The sequence below is a fragment of the Pholcus phalangioides genome, unplaced genomic scaffold, assembly GCF_987345545.1.
Source record: "Pholcus phalangioides strain wild (caught in Gottingen) unplaced genomic scaffold, Ppha-v1.0 ptg000011l_1, whole genome shotgun sequence".
Classification (NCBI taxonomy): Eukaryota; Metazoa; Arthropoda; class Arachnida; order Araneae; family Pholcidae; genus Pholcus; species Pholcus phalangioides.
This window is the reverse complement of record NW_028301604.1, coordinates 53,801,463-53,825,343: the sequence shown is the minus strand read 5'-3', so window position 1 is coordinate 53,825,343 and position 23,881 is coordinate 53,801,463. Positions and strand designations below refer to the sequence as shown.

General features: G+C 33.4%; 1 protein-coding gene across 2 annotated transcripts in view; it reads left to right on the top strand.

The window, feature by feature from the left end:
- LOC149080565 (protein SERAC1-like) overlaps nt 1–23,475 on the top strand; it is a 58,860-nt gene extending 35,385 nt beyond the window's left edge. For both annotated transcript variants that reach the window (XM_089239695.1, XM_089239696.1), the window contains exons 7-14: nt 1,667–1,943; nt 2,197–2,350; nt 3,746–3,920; nt 9,032–9,132; nt 9,674–9,771; nt 20,262–20,450; nt 22,046–22,189; nt 22,714–23,475. In XM_089239695.1, the coding sequence (XP_089095821.1) occupies nt 1,667–1,943; nt 2,197–2,350; nt 3,746–3,920; nt 9,032–9,132; nt 9,674–9,771; nt 20,262–20,450; nt 22,046–22,189; nt 22,714–22,898 (1,323 nt within the window). In that variant the 3' untranslated portion in view covers nt 22,899–23,475. The remainder of the gene's footprint in view (nt 1–1,666; nt 1,944–2,196; nt 2,351–3,745; nt 3,921–9,031; nt 9,133–9,673; nt 9,772–20,261; nt 20,451–22,045; nt 22,190–22,713) is intronic.
- The last annotated feature ends 406 nt before the right edge of the window (nt 23,476–23,881 follow it).

Here is a 23,881-nt window from a genome sequence, read left to right as displayed (position 1 = left end):
AAGTTACATGCACAGCTTTTGGATAGAAGTTTCTGATCGCTCGCCCTGCTTTTATCATATATGGAGTAGCATCAGTCAAGAAAAGTAAAATATTATTGTACACCATTTGGCCACAAAACATTCATGCTTTCGTCAAAAAGTTGACAGATAGTGGAATGATTGACTTTCTCTATAATCTTCAAATTTAATAGAAAACTTTTTTCCTGGGTGATCTGGCCCGAGAATTCCTATGATGACATTAGCAACAAGGCGGGCTTCAGCATCAGTTGTTTCATCTATTGAAACAAAAAGTTTTTTGCCTGATACGGTATATTTTACCTTGTCCTTCATTTCAATAAAACAATCACTCACAGAATTTTTTCGCAGCATTGATTCATCAGGTATACAATGTCCATTGCACTTTTCCAAGAAATCCCTAAACTTTGAATTGCTCAGTTTTTCAAAAGGTATGTTAGCTGATATTAACGTGTCACACATTTCCTTGAAGAAGGATATCTTCTTTGAAGATGATGTAGACTGCTTACACTGTTTAAAGAAGAGTTGAGATGATAGAGACTTTTTCTTGACTACTCAGTTCTCTTTATGCTTATTCCTTCCAATATGCTGTGCGACAGTAAATTTCTTTTCAGCTGCAACTTCAGTTTCACACAGTTTGTGCAAAACAAAATAATCCGATCAGTAGGAAAAACATCCCGCCAAAATTCTTTAATTAGCTTTTGCAAGAGACAAAATTTAAATGGTTTGCTTTTGGGCATTATTCAAAATTCAGCAATCCTTGTTTAGCACACAAGCTTCAGTGCAAAAGCTTGAGAAAATTTTCAAGTTATAGTCTCTTGTGCTCTAATTTATCTCTAAGAAAAAAATATGTTGCTGCTCAAAAGACACCTATCGTGTGGTGAGAACCCTTTCCAAGTAGTTGGCTATGTTTTTCATTCCATTTTGATGCATTAATTTATAATCTAACACTTCTTTTCCTTTGCTTCCTCTTGCCGATGAACGGCTTAACTGACTTCTTATCTTTGGCGAAAGACTTTTGAAGTTCATATACCAATGTGATCTGTTATTGTATTCTTCACTCTGTGACTGCAGCCAAATTATAGACATGCTCTCTTCTGTCTGGTTCCCACATTTGGATGAAAATATTTTTTTGTAATGTGTGATTTGCTTTTTGTTTAAATTGAATTCCTTTATCACTATTGAAGCCATAGTTCGCTTAAAAAGCAGTTTGATTCAAGTGTTTTATAAATGATGTTTTCGATAATACTCAATGTAATTAGCACACACATATATTTAATTTCTTTTACCTTTTATACTCTGGAAATTTTTTTAGAAAAGTGAAAAATATCCTAAAAATTCCAAAAGATGTCCCGGAACATGAAAAAATGCCCTTAAAGTGAAAAAAGGCAAAAAATGCAAATTTCATCAACATCCAGGTCCTAGTGATAACAATATTAAATGATAGCATTATATCCATGATTATAATAAGTGGCATTGACTGTATTAGAATAATGACTTGCAAAATAAATTTTTTTCACTTTTTTTATACCACACTATATTTTATCCCACCAAATAACATTGCTATAATGTGATTTCAATATTACAAAATATTGTATTAAATTGTTTATTATTTTATTCTTATTATTAATTGTTTCTTATTTATCTTCAGGGATTCCACTCTAAGATTAATATTTTTGGAACTCCCGATATTGAACAGTATTATCAAAAGAATCATTCACTTGCTGACTACAAAACTCCTCTTGTTGCCCTTCTTACTCATTCGACTGTTCCTTTGCATAGACATTTAATGATACAAAAGCGATTACTGTCAGTTTTACATACTCTTTATAAAGATGATGATGATGATGATATAAAAATTATAATTGCCCAGATCATTGCTAACATTGCTGTTGAAGAAAAATTTCACCAACATATTTTTAAGACAGGTAAGAAAAAAACTTATTCATGCTCATTTCATTGTATAACAAATAGTGTTTTATCAACTAAATTTCATAATAATATAACACATGAAACTTAAATTTTTGTAGTGTATTAATTGAAGTTTCTTTATTTTTTAATGATGAAATGATTTTATATGTTCTATGGTCATTTCCACCAATGTTTTTGTAGTAACAAGGACACTGATTTCTTTATTTTGCAATATGTTATACAAAAACAATTATAAACTTTTTTTTTCAGGCTGGTTAGGCATTCTGGCCTCATGGTCTAGATCATCTAATGATCAACTAAGTTTATCTGCAGCAAAAGCACTTGCTAATATGGACAGAAGTTATGAAAATAATAATATTTATGATGATGGCATTTATCTATTGTATCCTCAGTTTAGAATTAGGTAAACCAAATGATTGCATTTAATTGAAGTATGTGAGGGTTGTTTGACAAGACCATGGAAAAATTAAAGGCAAAATAACTTTTTAGCAACAATTTTTTTTATTTTTCAACATAGTCTATATTCAAGTTTATACTCTAGTCCAACAATGCTCAAGATTTTTAATCCTATCTGAAAAGCATACTTTGTCCAATTCTTCAAAATATACAGTTGTTTTGGCTATAAGTTCCTTGTTTGATAAAAATTTCTTTTCAACCATATTTTTCCAAGTTAATGTTTATTATAATAATTATAAACATTAATTTACAAATGGTTTACAAAATAGTAAATAGCCTAAATTAAAAAATTTGCAATTATAACTCTAATCATTCTTGCAATGTATTCTATATTATTTTTGAATGTCCATTATTTAATTTACAAAGAGCTATGCTAATCATGTATTTTCCCCAATCCCACAAAAAAAATTTATTTTATAAATATCATACCTCTCTGAAGTTCAAATTGGAAAACTTTTATTTTTTTAACGATGTTGTGAAGTTTCTGAATTTTTTATATTGATGTTCTGTTTTTTTAATGAGTTGTATATTAATGATTTGTAATCTATTACTTGTTTATTTTATCTTTGTATGTCATCCTTGCATGGGTCTAGCCCCATAGGCAAATAAAGTTTATTTATTTATTCAATGGTTATTCATGGCATTAAAATTTGTTTCATTTATTTTTGACAAATTGCGGCATCTGCTCAATTCTCAAATGAATGTTAAACATTGAGTAATGAACCAATCTAACTGAATTCAATGTAATAGCCTCTAACAGTTGCCCCAGACATTTAAAATAAACTCAATACATACAATCAACATACTAATGGTCAGTGCCGTTTCAACACATGGGCCCACCTGGGAATGGCCCAAGGGCTTCAACAGAAGAGGGCCTCCGAAAAACGAGAAGTAGTTGAATTTTTTGAGAATTTTCCAGGTAAGGCCTGAGAAAAATCACTTAGCCTGGGGACCCATGATGCTCTTAAGACTGCCCTGCTAATGGTGCCATCTCTTAGATTTTTCATGAACTTATCAAACAGCCCTTGCAGCTATTACTATGAATGGAGTATATTAGTGTAAATGGTCTAAATTTTGTGATTTAATACTAATATTATATTATTTTATGCTAAAACCATGATATTCTTTATTTGGTTGAAGTAATAATCAAACTTATTGAAGCACTCAAACTTATTACACCTCTGTATGTAACAAGTTTGAGTGCTGTCTTAAATCTCTTACATAGTTTTGTGTCTTAAGTCAGTTAATACATGGTCTATTATGCTGTTGATCTCTTTGATAAGTTATAAAAATTTGCACACGTAATGACTGTTTTCAAATAAAAGAAATCTTTGTTTTCTAGAAACAATCCATATGTAGCTGATGTAGTTTTTGTACATGGTATAATGGGTAGTGCTTTTAGTACATGGAGGCAACATGACAACATGAGACCAACATCTAAGAGAAGTGTAAAAGAAGATATGCATTTTACAAGTGAGAAAGGGGAGAAAATTGGTTACTCATACTGTTGGCCTAAGGTATACGTTGTTTTGTTGCAAACAGAAATGTGATATACTAAAGGAAAAGATAAACTAATAAAGTGACAGCAAATTCTGTTCTTGCATCAGACAAAAAAAATTATTCTTCCTTTTATATATACTTCTTTACCTTCTAATTATTTTTTTTTACTGCAAAAAACATATTTTCTGAACTGCTTAAATGTGCTATGTTAGTTTTAAATTTAATAAAAACAGATATGCAAGTGTGTAATTTGTTTCAATAATTAAATTATAATATTGACTGCAAAAAAAGCTGTTGCTTTCTAAAATTGTCTTTGATAGGTTGAAATGAAAACAAATACAGTGAAACTTCCATAGGCGACCACCTCTAATCTGCGGTCAGTTTTTCTCGGAACGAACAATGTGCTCCATATACATAATACAAAAATCGCCCCTATTCTGCTGTTACCTCTATATGCGGTCAGTAGCCAACCTGTTTGTGGCCACTTCCTTACAGATAAGAAATGAAATAAAAAACTTTTTTTGCTTTTTTTCTTTCCAATGCATTCAGAGCTGATAGTTCTCTTTGTATAATCTTTATAAATAACTTTTTCGCGATCAATCAGATTTCCAGTTCATGGGTGACACTATCAGGTTGGAAACATTTGTAAATAAAATGAACAAAGGCTAATGCTATATAATTGATCCTAGCTGATAGGACAGTTTAAAAACTTGTTCAACCAAAGAGTGACAGGGTAAACAAGACAAAAATAACCTATGATCTTTACTGAACTGGTAAAAGATGTGAAAGTTTTAGCTTTGTGGACACATCACTTTTTTGCACGTAGAGATTCAATCAAACAACAGTGTGGGAGTAAAAGAAATGTGAAGAAAGAACATGTACAGTACTTGCTATAAGGAAAGAACAGATCCCTGATAATACAGATTAAGAAATTGATTGGGTGATCTAGTATTTCAAGTTCTGCATAAAATACAGTAAAACCTGGATGCATGTAACAATGCTGGACCAAGAAAAAATATCATTGTATAGTAGGGCTATCTTTTTATCGACAGGTAATATTATCATCAGGTGTCATCAGATTTACAAATGTTTTTAACAACTGGCTGTTGTGTGAAGATGAATTTTTTTGGAAAAGAGAAAATTCAACTGCTTTTGCGGGGATCGAACCCATGTCCTTTCACTTTCTGGGTGAACGCACTAGACTACAAAGGCAACAAATCTCTCAATCTTTCTTTGGAGCTCATGCACACTGAAAGGGGCCGTACGTGAACGGGTGGACCTGACTCAGGCCAAGCTCACAACTGCTGATGCTGCCACCAGATGGCACCTTATGAATGAATGACATCACTCTCTGTTACCATATGAAGGCGGTTAACAACTGGCTGTTGCGAAATGAATTTTTTGGAAAGAGAAAATTTTTCAGTGTACACGAGCTCCAAGAGATTTGTTGCCTTTGTAGTCTAGTGGTCTAAGGTGTTTAAGACTGGACCTTAGTTCCTCTGGCACCAATGGGGAATCATAAAGAGGAGCTGGTCTTGATCTCCATCCAGGTGGGCGGTAATCACATTTCCCATCATCTAATGGCGTCCTCAGGCCATTCCCCCTTACTACCAGCACTGTCTGAAAGGACGTGGGTTCAATTTCTTACAAGAGCTATTTTTCTCTTTCCTAAATATATCTTCACATCAGCCAGCTGTTAAAAACCTTTGTATTGTTTAAAAATATATTGAAGGATATTTCGAGCAAAAGAAACATGTTACAGTCATTTCAAAATCCTTATAAAATATCATTATAGAGGGGTTTATCATAATAAAGGAGATTGTTGTATCAAGAGGAGTTTGACATTACAGACTATAGGTGATTCCGAACAAGATTTGAAAAAACACTGTTGTACAGGGACTTATCATTATATCGAGTATCATTTTAGTGAGGTTTCACTGTGTATGTATCTGTTTTTTTTTTTTTGGCATTGTAAATAAATTGGGCATAAGATTTTTTTATGACATTGAAAACTGTTATTTTGACATGCTCCCCCTTGAAATGTTTTTTTCCTGTCATAAAACCTCTATCTGGCAGTCACCTCTGCAGATGGCCATTTTTTTAAGGAACGCCGAGTGGCCGTCTTATAGGAGTTTTCAAAGTGTTTTAGCTTTTCCAAAACGTATTGTATAACATTTAATTTCATTTAACCAAGACCTTCTACAATGTAAATGCCAACTGTCACCCTTTTTTCTGTACTTATTTCTATTTCTGCAAAACAATGGTTATTGTTTTATTAATGACAGTCTTTGTAATAGTTGAAAGTGCATTAAAGTTGCCTCGTTTACTGGTAATTGTCCATCTTCTGAGAAAATCTTGAACCATTAAAAAGCCGTTTCATGTGACCGCGTCACCATACACTTTTTTGACCATTTCATTCATTTTTTCTGGAACAAAAAATTAATGAAAGAAAATTGTTTAAAATAATATTCATGTAAAAAACAATTTGATTGCTGCATTTTGTGTGTTCATTATGAATAGTATCTATTGTGGTTTGAGGCAATCAACTGTTACATTTAAACTCTTCAGACTAGGTTTAGTAGAATACCAGGAAACAGTAATTACATCAAAGTTAAGTTTTATCTTTGAAAGAAGCATTGGATACACCAATGTGTTATTTATGCTACGGTCAAAAAATTATTCTTGTTTTTTTTGTTTCATAACAGGTACATCTATGTCTTGGTTCCCAACCTTTTTTCCTTCTCGCATCGCCAGAGCAATTTACCTTCTCACAACTACTTGGATAACACATTTTTTATCTTTTAGAGAATTCAGGTTTTTTTTCTGTAATTGATTACATTAATTATCCAGTAATTAATTTCTATGAATGCTTTTAATATTATTTAATTCTCTCTTCGGCCATGGCTAATATTCCCTTTTTTGGCTTCATTTTTTTAAATTCAAAAACGAAACTAAAAAAAACATTATTTTTCAACTTTTTTTGAGATTTTTAAAGAAAAATATTTGAATAGTTCTTCACTTACTGATTCCAGCTGCAACAACTATAAATTAATGTTTATTTGACACTTGACTGAATTTTTTTATGTTTTTCCCGAGTGTTGTGTTCATGACAGTATCAAATCTAAGCACAACATGCTGATAACACGAGGTACCACTATAAACAACAAGGTACCACTATAAGATTTTTAGTTTATGAAACAAGCATAACTCAACAGAGGTCTGCCTAACTAAAATTTGGGTTGATTTTCCAGACGCTTCACTAAATTCTGTACCTGGAGACAGACCCTTCACAAAATAAAAAAATGAAACCATAAATTTGACATTTCAATTTTTTTGTAATAGATCAACTAGATTATTTCACTTCCCACAAAATTACTCATTTTTCACAAAATTACTCATTTTTCACAAAATTACTCATTTTTCACAAAATTACTCATTTTTCACAAAATTAATGACCTTTTTCACAAAAATAAGGAAAATTTTCACAAAAACAGGACTCTACAGAAAAGTCTGGACAGAGCCCTGCTCAAACATCATGAGCCTATTAGGACCACGTATACACACACAACATACTGTATTTCTGCATCTAACCAATTTGTTAGAAATTCCCAAGAGGAATGTTTACAAGGTGCTGTACTGTTAAACAGTAGTACAATTTATATTTAATAAAGTAAGATGTTTTTTGTGTGTTCTAGTTATATACAGGGCGTTCCATAAATTCGTAAATAGTTTAAAAATTCAGAAAAAGATAGATAGCTTTTCTTTCTCATCCCAAGATATCAATGAAACACATATTTTCTGTATATTATGCTGAGTTGAACTCGAAAAGAAAAGCCATCTTGTCTCCACTGGGACACGAACCCAGGCCCTCTTGCATACCAACAAGCATGTTACCATGTACACCACTGAAGACACAGTCCATCACACTCCGCCTGACACTCATGTCCTGGCATAAGATGACTTTTCTTTCTGAGTTCACCTCAGCATAATATCCAGAAAATATCTGTTTCCTTGATATCTTGGGCTGAGAAAGAAAAGCCATCTATCTCTCTATACTGTCCCACCTGGAGGCCATTTCCTGAAGTTAAGAGAGGCTACTGATGCCTCTACTTCAGCGCCTCATGCCACAGTGAGTGAAATAAGGAAGGTGAGACGTGTCTCCAGTAGTGTAGATGGTAGCATGCTTGCCCGGTATGCAAAAGGGCCTGGGTTCGTGTTCCATCAGAGACAAGATGACTTTTCTTTCCAAGTTCACCTCTGCATAATATCCAAAAAATATCTGTTTTCTTGAATTCACAAAAATTTAAGAAATTAATATATTTGAATGCGATTTTCAAAAAAGTTATTCTCACAAAGGAAATGTTTTTTGGTAGAAAAAAAAATTTAGTTCAAATTTTTGTCAATAGATAGCACTGCAGGAAAGCAAATCACTGGGCATATGCAAATCAGCATCATATAAAATGCAGGGTGTATGATTAACAGCTCATTTCTGAATTTTCCTGTTACTGGCACTTACATGAAATTTTTATTTTGATGTTGGCATTGGCAGATGAAGCACTATTGGTGAAGTTGGTTTACTTCAGCACAAATCGCTGGCTGATGTCTTTCAAATGTTTTGGACACAGAAGAGATTGAAGAAAAGTTCAGGTCCAAAATTCTGTGATTTACTTTTGTGCAGCTTCCACTATCAACAAAAAATTTGAACTTTTTTTCTGAACCAAAAAAAGTCCCCCTTGTGAGAATAACTTTTTTGCAAACTGCATTAAAAAAAAATGAATTGATTTGTTTGGTATTGATTGTTTGCATTCAAACAAATCAATTCCTTAAATTTTTATGAATTTTCAAATTAGCTGTGAATTTATGGGACACCCTGTATTTGATAAAGTTATGACTTACTGAAATTTTAGTTGAATAAAATTTACTTCATTTTTCTCATATGAAACTGCAAAATGTTATAGCATTCTTCACGCAGTCTAATGCATCTATTTTGATTTATACTTGTAGTGGATGTTAATGTATCCATCCAGAAAAAAAGGCTCTTGGTGTTTTCTGCTAACAGTTTTCTCTCTATGTATTACCAATTAATCTCCTTAAAAAGCAGCTCATATTTTATATTTGTATTACTCAGGATTGGCTTCCTAAAGACTTGCCATTTGTTCGTGTAATAGCTGTGAATTACAACAGCCACTTTACTGAGTGGAAAAAAAAATATGATGCTCATCAAGGAAAGTTAGTTTTCTAATAACTGTTTTTAGCATGTTGATATTTCTATTATCACAGAAAAGATGTTTTTTTTAAATATTTTTAAGCGACCCTACCTTACATAAGGCTGTCCTCCCAAAATTTCTGATCTTTTTTCTATGTGCATATGCTTTAGCTGCTGATGTGTCTTTTTATCATACTAATAAAATAAGCATTTTGTTTTAATACAGGGAAGTTAATTGTACTGTCAACTCTTCAGCTCTTTTTTTTCCCTTTGCTCGATAAGTTAGAAGAAAAACGCTCAGAAGTTTTGGGATGACCTGATACTTAATTTTGTTTTTAATCCCCTTAACACTCTTTAAAAGAAAACTCCTTAAAATGATTTTTCCACCATGTTTGGAAAATTTTTTCTAGAAGGAAGGTACTAGTAACACACACACAAAAGCACCTCTGGCCATGAGCATGAGTGGTCTAGATGGTTGCATAGTTTTTGTAAAACTCATCAAAAGTTTTCATCATTATGTTTTGGTACAGAAGAAATAATAGAATAATTATTCTACATTTTCAGTGAAGACTTGCAAACACGATCTACTAATATGCTTTTGAAGTTGAAGAGAGCTGGAGTTGGCAAAAACCCAGTAATTTTTGTTGGACATTCTATGGGTGGTAAGAATTACAAAGAACTGCTATTTAAAACTTTTTAATACAACTGAATTGTAGTCTTTGTGAATATCTATCAAAAATAATGAAATGTTAGATAATTGATTCCGGGTGGATATTTTTTGGGGGTTTTTTGAGGCAAAATAAAAGCTTTCAGTTATTGTTTAAATAAAGTTAAAGTTATTTGCTGCATAAAATTTAAGAACCTTGTTATTTCACAATTTTTGTATAGTGATAAACATAACCAGCCAAAAAAATAGTACAGTTGATGCTTGTTATAATGCCCCCTATGCTATCTTGAGCCATTCCATTACAACAACAGGTGGATAGGTCCCAAATGTTTTCATACAACCACTATCATATATGTTTTCCTTTTGGTACAACGACCACCCAATATAATTTCAATTTTCGATGGGACGATGGAGTTGCTATAACGAGCATCGACTGTATTACTCTACACCAGTGTTTCTTAAACAGGGGTTCTACTTTAGACATAGCTGGGTTACATAGGTGGTATCTCTACCCATAGGCTATTCACCAGATGACAAGTGTTACATTATGTTAACATCAAATTTTTGTAAAATGGTATAAGAATATTGGGTCATGCAAATATGCAGTGCTGCCCTTACCAGATGTGGGCCTGGTGCAAAACTAATCGCAGGGCCCTGTGAGCATCACAGAAATTTTTTGTCAATCGAACCTAAAGAGAAAAATTAGTTGATGCCAGTGCTCTCTTCCTGCCCCCCCCCCCCAAAGAAAAAAAATCTTATTCAGTAGTAAAAGATTTATGTAAAAATGTTGATACATGAGTAAGTAAAAGGCAGTAAAGAAAAATGAATAAATAAATGTATTTAAAACAATACAACTGACTACAGCTTATTTTAAATGCTTTTCAACAAAACTTAATAGCTTAATTGTTTGAATTGACTCACCTTATAAAAGTTTTATTTTTCTTGCTTTCACACTAGCGAAGTCCTCTATTACATCATCAAAATTTATTTTATCCGCTATGTCTGTTTCGAATAATGTTACTGAAGATGACAGTCTTTCTTGACTCACTGCAGATCTTAAGATTTAATTATTTTTAATCATGAAAAGTTTTTTTTCGCACTTGCCATTGTTACTGAAACAGTAAACGATATCCTATATGCTATGAAAGCATTCAGAAAAGGATCTTTTTCATGAACTTTAAAATGAATACAGCAGTTTGAATATCATCTGTTAATAACTCGTGAAGAACTTTAATTTCAGTTAACAGTTCCTCACCATTTATATCACAATTATCCCCATTAGTTAATGTTTTCTCTAGATGTTTGCATTTATTGCTAAGCTCGTTTCCTCCATACTTCTCAAATTTCTGAGATCAAGCAAATATCCAAAAATATTATTGTATTCTTTAATTTGTTGAAAAAGGTTATGATGGATTGTAGCACTGTATTTACGATGAGGTAAAAGTACTTGATTTTAAAAAACTTTCTTCATTAGATCTTGAAGTGCAAGCAGATGCACTTTCTGATTCATAGTGAAACAATTTCGCTTTTTTCTATGTCTGACTTCTTGGAAATTTGCCTGTATTCCCAAATTTTCACGCATTTCTTTAGCACATGTCATTGATTACACAAAACCTTCATTCCAAAAATGTTGCAAAAAATGTATCAATCCTTCTAGTGATCGTAAGGATAATCCAAGATGCATTTTTTTGAGACTGAAGATTATTGCTAACACTGTTCACAGCAAAAAGTAAATCATGTTTTGCGGTCGCTTGCAGTTTCTGATGCTTTAGTTAGTGCATTTCGTATTTCTTTAATATTGTACCGTATTGCCCCTGTATGTTCTCTAACTCTTTCAGCCAATTTGGTCCTCTCAAGTTGGGGACCGAATTGGTCAAAATACTCCAGTGGTTGGGTGAGACAGAGAACAAAGTATAAATTCTGCCTAATATTTCAAAAAAATAGCACAGCTTTTGCCATACATTCAGAAGCACCACATAGAATAAGGTTTAAATTATATGATTAGCACAAAGTTAATAAAAAGCTCTGGGGTTAAATTGAAGAATGTGGGCTTAAATACCACAATTTACTCCTTTCATGTTGGATCCATTATAATCTTGGCCCCTACTCTTCTAGTGTTTCCAACAGATAAATTTTCTCCTGTTTGCGATTTAACATTCAAAAAAGTTATAAAATGCTCTTCAACAGACACGCCATCACTATCATTATCAATATTTGCGACTTTTACATGCCTTATAATTAGGGTTGGTAGGTTTTTGTCACATGGCAGTTTTTGATGGTTTAAACCGTCATGTCAAAAACCCTCAGTCAAAAAACCTTTGTCAAACTGTCACCATCCCAAGATGGTCTCTCTGGGTGGTCAGCGGTCATTTCTGTCAATCTGTCAAAAACCTCAAATATTTCTTTTCAATACAAAAATTCCCATTGGAAATACACACGTTAATTGCATGTAATGTTAAAACTTAAAATATACTGAATATCATTGTAAAATAATTTTGTACTCTCTACAGAATTATTTTGTACAATATATATATTTTTTTTTCGTATAAAATATACAATTTGAATAGAGCATACCATAAAAACTGAAGGAAAAACTATGGAACTATTTGATATTCTTCAATTCCAAATGATTCTCGACCTTCCGAAATTTCTTCAACTGCTTATATATGTGTATTGATATAAACCACATGCTGTACTCTTTTTATAACAAATAGGTGTTCAAAAATGTCATATATGTAATGTTGATTTCTGTTATTATTAAATTATCTAGATAATCACTGATATTTAAAAGAATATCCTTATTGTGCATAACAGTAAAATATATCTAGCAATGAAAATACTAAATTGTAGGACTAAAATGTCTTTTAATTTAGAGTGCTGGCTTATATATGGTGCTTAAGAAACTCTTGTAACTTATTCTAAGTGCAAAAGTAAGAATAAGTTTGACTATGATATGGTATATTTACTGGCATTTTTATATAATGCAATGTTTTTCCAATTGAAGCTGTATTTAAATGTGCAAAACAATGCTTTGAGTATATCAAGCTCTGCCAGCTCTGCTTTGATTGAAAATACTCTTTAAAACTCTGAATTTATACAACCTAAGCTAAGAAATTTTTAGGTGAAAATAAATTAGTTTAATTAGTGTATTTATTGACAGAAGCTGCACGAACACTCTTAATATATGGAATAAAATTTTAGGCAGATCAGAAAATTTAAAATATTGAAATATATATTTTATACACAGTAATTATAATTCAAAATATAATACACTTTAATCTACATGAACGTGTTTTTTTATTTAATATATCTATCAGGTGAAAAAAAAAACGGTTTGACAATATTGACAATAAGTTTTTCACTGTTTCAATACTGTTTCTGAGGTCAAAAACCCTTATCACACATATTTTAAATAAACGACTCTATTTGACTTAGTAAATTGAACAAAGATAATCAATAGTTTACATAAAATGAACCATAAAATTATGTATTATCTGTTCTAGAATATTTGTGTGTCGAAAAATTCTAAATTGCAAATTATAATTGGTATTTTTTTTAATTATTGTAATAAATTAGTGTTTAAAAATAAAGCATTGTAATATGCAAAAAGGTGTCTTCATCATTTTATATACATATTGTGTTCAAAACATTATGCAAAAGCATTCATTTAGGTTTTTGAATGTTTTCAACAGTTTTTGATGGTTTAAACCAGTTTTTGACGCTTGTCATGTTAAAAACCCAACCCTGCTTATGATCATAGACATTTGTTCTTGGTGAGTAACGTCTGGTGTACAGTCGAGTATAACAGAAAAGTATTTGGATGTCTTAATTTCGCTCAATATTTTTCCTTTTATTTGCCTGACCCTGAGTTCTATTAGTTCATTTTGGATATGGTTTTCTAAGTAATGATCATGTATCTCGTCATTTTTATTCTTTTAATATGCTCTTGCATGACAGGATTGAAAGTGGCAATCATCTCGGTTAATCCTCAAAAATTGCCATTTTTAGGTGTAAAAATTGTTTGATTTGAACTTCTAAAAGCAATGTTATGCTTGACTAGGTACTTCAAGGAGTACATAATATGTTTCAATACCTCTCGCCAGTGTTTCTTTTCTTTTTTCAAACTCTCATCGTGTGCAGGTGATTGCTCGTGGCTTTGCAGCCTACTGCTAAGATGATGCCAATTGTTATTACCATCAGCTGCCAATTTTCCTCCACATTTGTTACAGAATAGAAACAAAAACAAAAAGCCAAGTCTTTGCTCTTGCTATAAATTAACCACCACCTTAAAATTTTTCCCCTGTTAGGTAGGATGCCGCTGTAATATTGTGTAGAGAAATGTCTGCCATCTTGGTTTGAAGGAAACTCAAATTTGACAACTTGGATAGGCCCTGTTTTGATTGTTTTCCTTATCTAAATGACTCAAATTGTCTGGCCACTGTCCAGGATCTACAATAGAGGTCAATAAATCTTTTATCTGGCATTCTCTGGAAGATTTTCAGATTCTTCGAGTACATTAGAAATATAGAATGAAGTAATAACATTGATGTCAGAGGATTATACACCCATACAAATATGCGTACTATCAGTCATATTATTGGTTGCTGAGGCTCCATTTCTTGTGAAATATCATCCTTTCCTCTTTACCAGAAGGCTGAAATGTGGGCTGCAGAAATTTTTCAAATGCACTATGTTGTGTGTTAAAATATTGTTTTCACTTTTCCTTTTTTTTAGCCTTTTCACTACCAGATTCATATTTCCAAAATTTGGCACGCTCATTTGAGGATATTATTACTACGAAGATAGCCCTAAGTTGAAAACTTGAATCTTGCAATGTCACACTCACACAGAAACTTTGCAAGTATGTTAGATTGAAATATTGCTCTGTATACACGTGCGAAATGCCATGCATCTCAAAAACAGTCAGAAACTTTACCATAGCATAGTTTTGCAAAAGGTTGCAGTTGGAACATTAAAAAAAATTGTCATTTAGCCTGGATGTCAACACCGTATAGAGTAAATAAATTTCCCCCATTTATAGGCATGCAATTTTTCTCCTCTTAGTTTCTCTTTGGAAGGACCTTCAATATGAGAAACGTGTTGCTAATATTCGACCTATCACATGACGGTCAGTGTATGTTGTACTTCTTATATGTGTTTATGTTGGCTTATATATAAGCAATGTGTGCTACAAAATGTTCATACAAGTCGGTCTCAGTGGCTGTCTCCACCTGCACGAGGGAGACACTCCAACACTTTTTATTGATACAATCTTGAAAGATATAATACGAGTGCATATATGTATTCCCATAGATACATATTGGAGCTGAAATGTTTAGTGCATCCTTTCCAACTGCTTCCCACATCTGCATTCAACAAATAATGATTCTTTTTTGTTTTATCATTACTGTATATAATTAGCATATGTGTGAAGAATAATTTTCACTTATCCATTAGATTATTTGGAACATTTTTTTTTTGTCAAAATGCAGAAATAACTTTATTATTGAAATTTTTACAAAATTTGCAAAAAAATGTTTTTTTTTTCTTCTATTTTTTTTATTACCAGAAGCGCAGGGCCTGGTGCGGCCGCAGCTGTCGCACACCTCTAAGGGCGGCCCTGCAAATATAGGGTAAAATGTTCTTCTATGACTAATCTATTCAGTATGATGAGTGACTTCATTTCAGCATATCTGAAAAAGAGATCAAAACTCCATATCACTGCAAGCATTAATGAAGGAGATCAATATGGAAGAGAAACTGTTCTTATCAGGGGAAGGCATCGTACTGAAGCATTGTGTTGTGCTACCTGTTCACTAAAGGGGTTCAATAAAGGCAAACTGTGTGTTATTGCAATGAGGTATAATTTTCCAGTATGTCTGCCCAAGATGACATCCATTCCAGGCTCATTTTCTTAGATGATTTGCCAGACTCAATCATGCTGTATATACAGGGTAATTATAATTAAAGTTCGTTTTTGAAAAGGCTGTTAAAAAAAAACCGTTGGTCAGAATAACCTGATATTTCACTTGAATATACATGAAGCAATGGGATTTTGTCTGGCAAAAGAAAAAAATAGTTAAAAAAATTGACCGATAGATGGCTCTGTACTCGTTATAAGATGCATATCGTAGAAAAGCAAACAGTTATGAAACCATCAGGAAAAGGATGTGGTAAATTAGCTGCTACTCAAGAAATGTTCAATATGCTGTCCGCCGTTTTCTCCTATGAGCCAAAAGCGCACAACAGCATGTTCCACAACAGATCGAAGTGTAAATGCGGTTTTTCAACTCAGCTAAGTTCATAATCGGACCACTGTACACAACATTTTTTAGATGACCCCACAGCCAGAAGTCACAAGGGTTCAGGTCAGGTGATCGTGGCAGCCAAACTGCTGGAAAATGGCGACTGATAACTCTGTCATTGCCAAAATGGAGATTCAACAATTGCTTCACTGGTGTTGCAATATGCAGAGGAACGCCATCGTGCATGAAAATTGTGATATCCACACTGTTGCAGTGCTGGAATGAGCTGGTTGCGCAAAAGAGATTCATACCGTGTGCCATTGACGGTACAGATTACAGGACCCGGCTCCTTGAAAAAGAAAGGGCCAATGATCAACACTGCCGTAAACCTGCACCATACAGTGACTTTTGGAGAATAAAGAGGCAATGGTTGCATTTGGAACTGGGATTTTCTCTTCCCCATTATCCTGCAATTTTGTGTATTGATATAACCTTTAGAGATGGAAATGGGCTTTGTCTGTGAACACAAAATGTTCCATGGCCCACTTCCATCCGAGCAAGAAATTGCAGGGCGAAAGGTTCTCATATTGGCAGGTTCACAGGAAACAACTCTTGAACTTAATTTTGTATGGATAGCATTGTGCAAAATTTTACAAACCATGCTGACAAGCATGTCTAAAGTTCAACCAATTTCCCGAGCACTGCACGTTTCTAAAGCACTGCTTGATGCTTCCTGCAAGGCTGTAGCCACTTGCTCCACTGATGTCGAAGTAATTGCTTTCCTCCCTCTGCCACATTGCACGCCAAATGGACCCGTCTCTTTGAATTTAGAACTTTTCATCTTCTTTAGACCGTTTGCAGAGATCGGCCCAGAGCCGCTTCTAATACCCTTTAATGTCCAGAATTTTTTTAATGCAGATTCCACAGTCACTGTTCTTGTGAAAAAGTTTCAAAAGCAGAGCCCAATCCTTAAATGATAACGTCATGGTGACCTCGGACGCAGAGAATAACAAGAACTGCATGTTCCCTACCTTTTATCACAATTGCAATGTTTAGTGCGCATGTCATGTCTTTTAATTTGCATCTTATTACGAATACAGCGCCATCTATCGCTCAATTTTTTGAACTATTTTTTTTTCTTTTGCTAGACAAAATCCCATTGCTTCATGTATATTCAGGTGAAATATCAGGTCATTCTGATCAATGGTTCTTTTTTTACAGCCTTTTCAAAAACGAACTTTAATTATAATCACCCTATATATATATATTCCAGCTGATATTGGTATGTTGTGTGAAACTGATGATATTTTTAATTCAGTAAATCTATAAGTCTCCTATCAGTAATTTATAAAATCTTCACCAAAGTGCTGGCATGTAGGCTTGAATCCAAATTGGACGAAGCCCTACCAAAAGAACAAGCAGGATTTCAAAGTAGATTTAGTACGATGAATCACATGGGATTTCAATAGACATTATTAAAGAAGCAGGAAAAGAATTTGCCAGTATGCCAGCTGCTTTGTTCAAAAATTGTCTCATAAAATCGGATGTTCCTGAAGATTGGAATAACGCAATGATGGTTCTTCTTTACAAAAATGGTGAAAAAGAGGATATCAAGAATTATCGACCAATCAGTCTCTTATCAGTAATTTATAAAATCTTTGCCAAAGTGCTGACATATAGGCTTGAATCCAAATTGGACGAAGCCCTACCAAAAGAACAAGCAGGATTTCCAAGTGAATTTAGTACAATGGGTCACATCCAAACAATCAGTGAACTCATAGAGAGACACAAGGAATATGAATTACCATTGTGTATCACCTTCATTGATTTTGTGAAAGTGTTTGATTCTGTCTTCACATCTGCTGTTGATAAAGCTCTAGATGTAATAATTGGGGTAGAGAAGATTTAAACATCAATATCATCAAGAAAATATATGGCAAAGCAACTGCAATGATTCGTTTGGATAAAGGAAAAGCAAAGATTAAACTTGGGAAAGGAGTCAGACAGGGTAATACTATATATCTCACCAAAACTATTTACCACTGTTTCACAAGAAGTATTCAGAAAACTGGACTGGGATGAGAAAGGAATTAAAATAAAATTTCTCAGCCATTTGCATTTTTCGGACGACATTGTTATTATTAGTAGTAATCCAGATGAACTGAAGAAATGATACAAGAACTTGCGAAGGCAAGTATTCAGGTGGGTTTGAAAATGAATCTGTAAAAGACAAAAGCAACTGCAACTATTCGTTTGGATAAAGGAAAATTTTCAACTCCTTTACGTTTAAGAAGACTATCTTGCTCAATAATGCAGAGATAGAAGAAGTAGAAAGCTATGTATACCTGGGACAAGAAATTAACATGGACAATGAAATCATTAATGAAATAAACAGAAGGATCAGGATTGGATGGAGCATTTCTGGCAAAAGCTATGTAATTCTGAAGAGTCACATGCCACTATGCCTGAAAAGAAAAGTGTTTAACCAGTGTGTGCTACCAGCACTGACTTATGGACATTGGCGTCGGAGCCGGGGGTGCTGTGGGTGCTCGAGCACCCACGGAAGTTTGTAGAAGGGCTCCGAGCACCCACAGAATTGATTCAAAAATTGAAACTTCCTACATGAATCTCAAGACGGGCACCCACAGGTTCGAAACACTTCCGACGCCCCTGCTTATGGAGTTGAAACATGGACACTCACAAGCAAGATGATACAAAGGCTACAGACAACACAAAGGAGCATGGGAAGATGTATGCTAGGCATCACAAGAAGAGACATAAAACAAATCACTTGGATAAGGAACCATACAAAAGTATATGGTATCATGGAAAAAATTAAACGTCTGAAATGGAAACGGGCTCGACATATTGCAAGAAGACAGGACAATAGATAGACCACAAGTATTCTAGATTGATACCCCCATGGTGTTAAACGTCTGAGAAGGCGTCCCCATGCAAAATGGATCGACGAGATCAAAAAAGTGGCTGGAGTCAACTGGAAAGCTAAAGCATCAGACATAGCAAAATGGAAAAATGTAGAGGAGACCTTCATTTTCAGAAGTGAATTGAAAATTGTTGATGATGATGATATAAGACTATCACTTATGTGGATTGGTATATGCGCTCTCTTTTGGCCTAAATTCTATAGAAAAAATATAGAGCACTCTGGAGAAACATTTGACAACATTTCTACAAGTTGATAATGTCTATCACTTAGAATGGGCATCAATAGAGCAATGAGAGAGCTCATGGACAACTTTGTATTGAGTATGACCAGATGATGCAAAATTACCATTGTTATGGTTGGGTGGTTCACAACCATTACATGGAGGATATTATATTTCCTACTGAGAAACCCCTCTTTGTGCTGTATTAAACATTTGAAAAATTACAATGCATGGTAAGATGAAGGCAAGGGTATTTCTGCATTATGATGTGTAACACTTTGCAGGCACTTCTTAAGGCATGTATACATTAGCGTGTGGATCATGCAACGAACGCATTCGCAATTGGTTGTTCAGTAATTTGTACAGTGTTGTGAAAGATTCTTGAACTGTTTCCCACTGGAAACACCCACCTGGAATCGGTTTTTTCAATGAATACAAAGGAAAGAAAGGAACACAAAGGAAGTTTGTGTACCCACAAGCGGATTAGAACTGCTGCAAAGGGTCATGCATTGCAAGATCCGAGCGTTAGTGTATACGCGCCTTTAGTAACTTCCTTAGATAAGCCTTTCTTGAGGCGATGTTGGTCTCAAATGTTTTTGATATTTTCTTTTATGATGAATGAAATGGAATTACTTGCTTTGAAGTCGGTATCTCATAGACCAAAATTAAATTTTTTCATGAAATAAACATGTTATATAATGGTCTCATACAATAATATTATTATTAAGCTTTCATAAAATGTAATAATAGCAAACTGTGATGGTTTCCCATATCACATATTTGAAAAAGAAAAGTGTTATGTTTGTGGAAAAGGAAACACTGCAGCCGACTAAACTTTGAATTTATTTTTGCAAATATGTTTTCAATTTCCTCTTTGGTACATTTTGAGGTCTCTGAGGTAAGACTTTTTAATTCATTTTGGTTGCACTGATGCAAAACTACTGCTAAAACACCAACCATTCCTTCAGTTTGGTATGCTAGTGTATTTTTGTCTATTGAGGTAATTATTTCTATTTATCTGTGTTTCACTAATATTTTTCTTTCAATTGACTGACTAAAATGCTTTCTTTCAGGCATAATCGTGAAAAAGATGTTAGTGGAAGCTGCTGAAAGTGATGAAGAAGAAATCAATGTTATTGCCCAAAATACCATTGGAGTGGTTTTCTATAGTGTTCCACATAAAGGAACTGAAGTTGCTAGTTTCTCTCCCCATTATCAGATGATTTTGAAACCTTCAGCTGAGATTCAACATTTAAAAAAAGGTAGAGAATCAAATTGGTTGAATTTTACTGGCGACATTTTTTTACTTAAATATTTTCTGGTCAATCAGTAATTTTTGCTATACCACTGTCATTTTATGTACATGCAGACATATCAGTTCTCCAGATTTAATAGGGGAAAGGACTCCTGATTCTTTTCACCCTTCCTCATGCTCTCCGAAATTATTGGAAAATTCTTTTCAGAATTTCAGCAAAAAATTAAATTTTCAAATTTCTTCAGCAGCAAGATAACTGGGTTGCAGACTGATCACACTTCCGTACAGGGGTGAGTTCAAAAACAAAGTAGAAGAGCATGAAACAATGCTTGACAGAGCCAAGTGTTTCTGGTTGTGTACTTGTATACCAAGTAGAGTGTCCATCATTGCGCCATGAAACAATGTGCTCCAGAAATGTAAAAATTGTTGGAATATTGTTTTTTCCCTGTTTTCTTTATGTACAAAGTTTCAAAAACTAGTTCATCTTATGCAAAATGTTTTGGTTGTGAGAGTGCTAGATTTGAGCTCATATTTAGACTTTTTCTTCCCCCCCCCCTTTTGCTACAGATATCAGTTAGAGATGAAGACACAGATGTTCCATACAATGAAGCCAAAATGTGTTGTGTATCTCAAAATGCACTTTTTGTTTTTTTTAATATTTTTGTTCTGAATTTTTTCAAGATATTATTTCAATCTGTGGAATGAAATTGATTTTCATTAATCTGTGCTTCTTCAACTCAGTCTTCTCCAGGGCTACAACTAAATTCTTTTTCAGCTGGAGCAAGCACAAATTTTTCCTCCCCATGTGATGTGGAAGGAGAGGTTAAAGTGTGAATTGCAGCTCCATCCTTTGCCCAATGCACCAGATCTACCAGCTTCCCTCCAGGTTTTTGTTTGATTCTGCACAGTCAGTCTGGAATTCACTTTATATCAGCAAAGCAACTGCAGTTGCCGTAGTTTGAGGCAGTTACAATGATATTTAGGAGCTCTTCTTGCAGTTGTGTGTAGTGACCTCATAACATAGTAGTTCTTTTTTGTACCTTGAGTGCATGAACTTTCAGTTGTTACTTGCTTCTAATGTTTGGATGGATGCCATATTTTACCCTTTTTATCTTTACGTCACCGAAACTCTGAATAGCGTATAGATGAAAAACTGTAATATTAGCAAATTGGAGGGTGAGTATTATTTATTATTAAGAAGTATTTTTTTTTTGATTCAGCAATATTCTTACTAACTTTTCATGAAAGAGGTCTTTGCTATGAGAAAACTTTCATTTTAGTACATCTCTAAACATATGGCTAATATTCGAAGTTAATTTTTATTTTAGAAAATACAGTAGTTTTTATATGATAATCAAAACAATTTTTATTGAACTGCTCACATTTTTGTGAATTTCTTTGGTGTTGTTCTATGTTTATTATCGTTATTATTATGTTGTATTTCTATGTTTGTTATTCTGTGTTAAAAAGTATTTCTACATAACAAATTTCTTGATGGAATGAAATGGACAGAACCCTATATAGTGACTCAACTGGATTAAAAATTTAATAATTACAAATAAAGTCTGTGAAATTTGATATTTATGAAATATTTTCCTGTAGGATCTCCACAACTTTTGGAATTACATGAAAATTTCAAACGTTTAGTTGATCAGCAAGATGTACAATGTCTTAGTTTTGGAGAAACTATAAAAAGCAAAATTGGCCTCAATTGGAATGCTATCTTGGTTCCCAATGATTCAGCAGGTATTTTTTTTTTAATGATGTATATAAATATCAAATATATGTTATTAGGTGCATTGGAATTCAATATTTTTTGTACCAACATAAAAAAGTCACATGTTTTTCAGTGCAGCATTAGCTGAGATATTTGAATTCAAAAATCACTGAAAATGAGAGGGAAAAAAAGCTTATGAACAGCACAGAACTATCAATTGTGGTTGCTCTCTCAATATATGCTGTTCTTTCCCTCATTTTAGCTCTTTTTGAATTCAAGTATATCGGCTAATATTGTACTTAGAAATGTAGAAATTTTTTTGTTGGGCTCAAGACACAGGACCACAACTTTCTAATTGGAAGTTAAAAGACGAGGGACAGTATGGAAAATTAAATTTTGTATCTCCATACATAAATGGCCTCAAGTAAAAAAGACATCCAAAATAGCCATGCTATTTAGATTTTTTTCTCATAACCAACAGTTCACAAGTTATTTGAACTGAAACAGATGTAACTTTTCACCCTGTGTATAGTGTTTTTCTTTACATTTTCAGATCCTGATCTCGGTGAATTCTATGAAGTTCCAACAAATCATTTGAGCTCATGCAAACCTTCATCAAGAGAGTCTGCAAGTTATGTGCTTTTAATAGAATTTATTAGAAAATTGATTTCTAATGATGCTGAGGATAGTCATACTGAAATAGGCTGCTCAGTGTTTGACTGGTTCACCTTTTTTTGAATCGCTATGCTGGTTTATAAAATTGAACTGAATAAAAAAATGTTTTTTCATCTTTCAATATGAACTGAAAATCAAATATAATAAGAACAAACATAGGAAAACCCATTACTCAGTGGTTGATCCACATTGACTTCAATCTTCATTTTGTTAAAATATTGCAATCAATGGTTAAAGCTATTCAGTATTGTGATATTGATAATATACATAGCTGATTGGGAAAAAAATAGAGCCCATTGAAATACCCATATATATATAGGCACCTTAGGAAAACTATCTTTCTTGAACTCTTTTTATTAACATGATATATTCATGTTGAAAATTTGCAGCTGTGTACCGATGCAGCCTACCTCAATGTTTTTTGTAATCATGGGCATGGATTTAAATGCTGTGATGGATGTTGTGGCCTCTATTGTACAGTGGAATAAAACATTTTGTCACATGTGGCTCCCTTCCCCAACCCCAGTAGCGCAATCTGGACCTGTCTACGTAGTACAATATCTGGACCATATCGTTATATATTGGAATGTCAGAGGAATATCAGATGTTGTAACTAAAGTATAAAACAGATCTCGTCCTATATGGTGCAAATTATTTATGCTATTAGTTGATTAAGTCTTCAATTTTTTAATCGAATATGTATTTGGTTCCCTGTTAATAATGTTTGCTTTGAAGGAAAACAACTTGGAACAATAAATTAATTATAATATAGTTTGAAATACATAGATAGATCTATATCGTGAATCTGTCAAAAAGATCTATATCAGATGCACGATATAGATCTGTGTCTCTCAAGATAGAGTGAAAAGATAAGAAGGTGATACATCTTAAGAGACTTAGATTCATACTGTGAATCTGTCGTGCATCCTATGTAGGAATGACAAAGATTAGTATCAATCTGTGTTGCAGTGACATTGACTGATATAGAACTGTGTATGATGACATCAAGAGACAAGTTATGAATCCATGAATGTGATCAGCTTTAA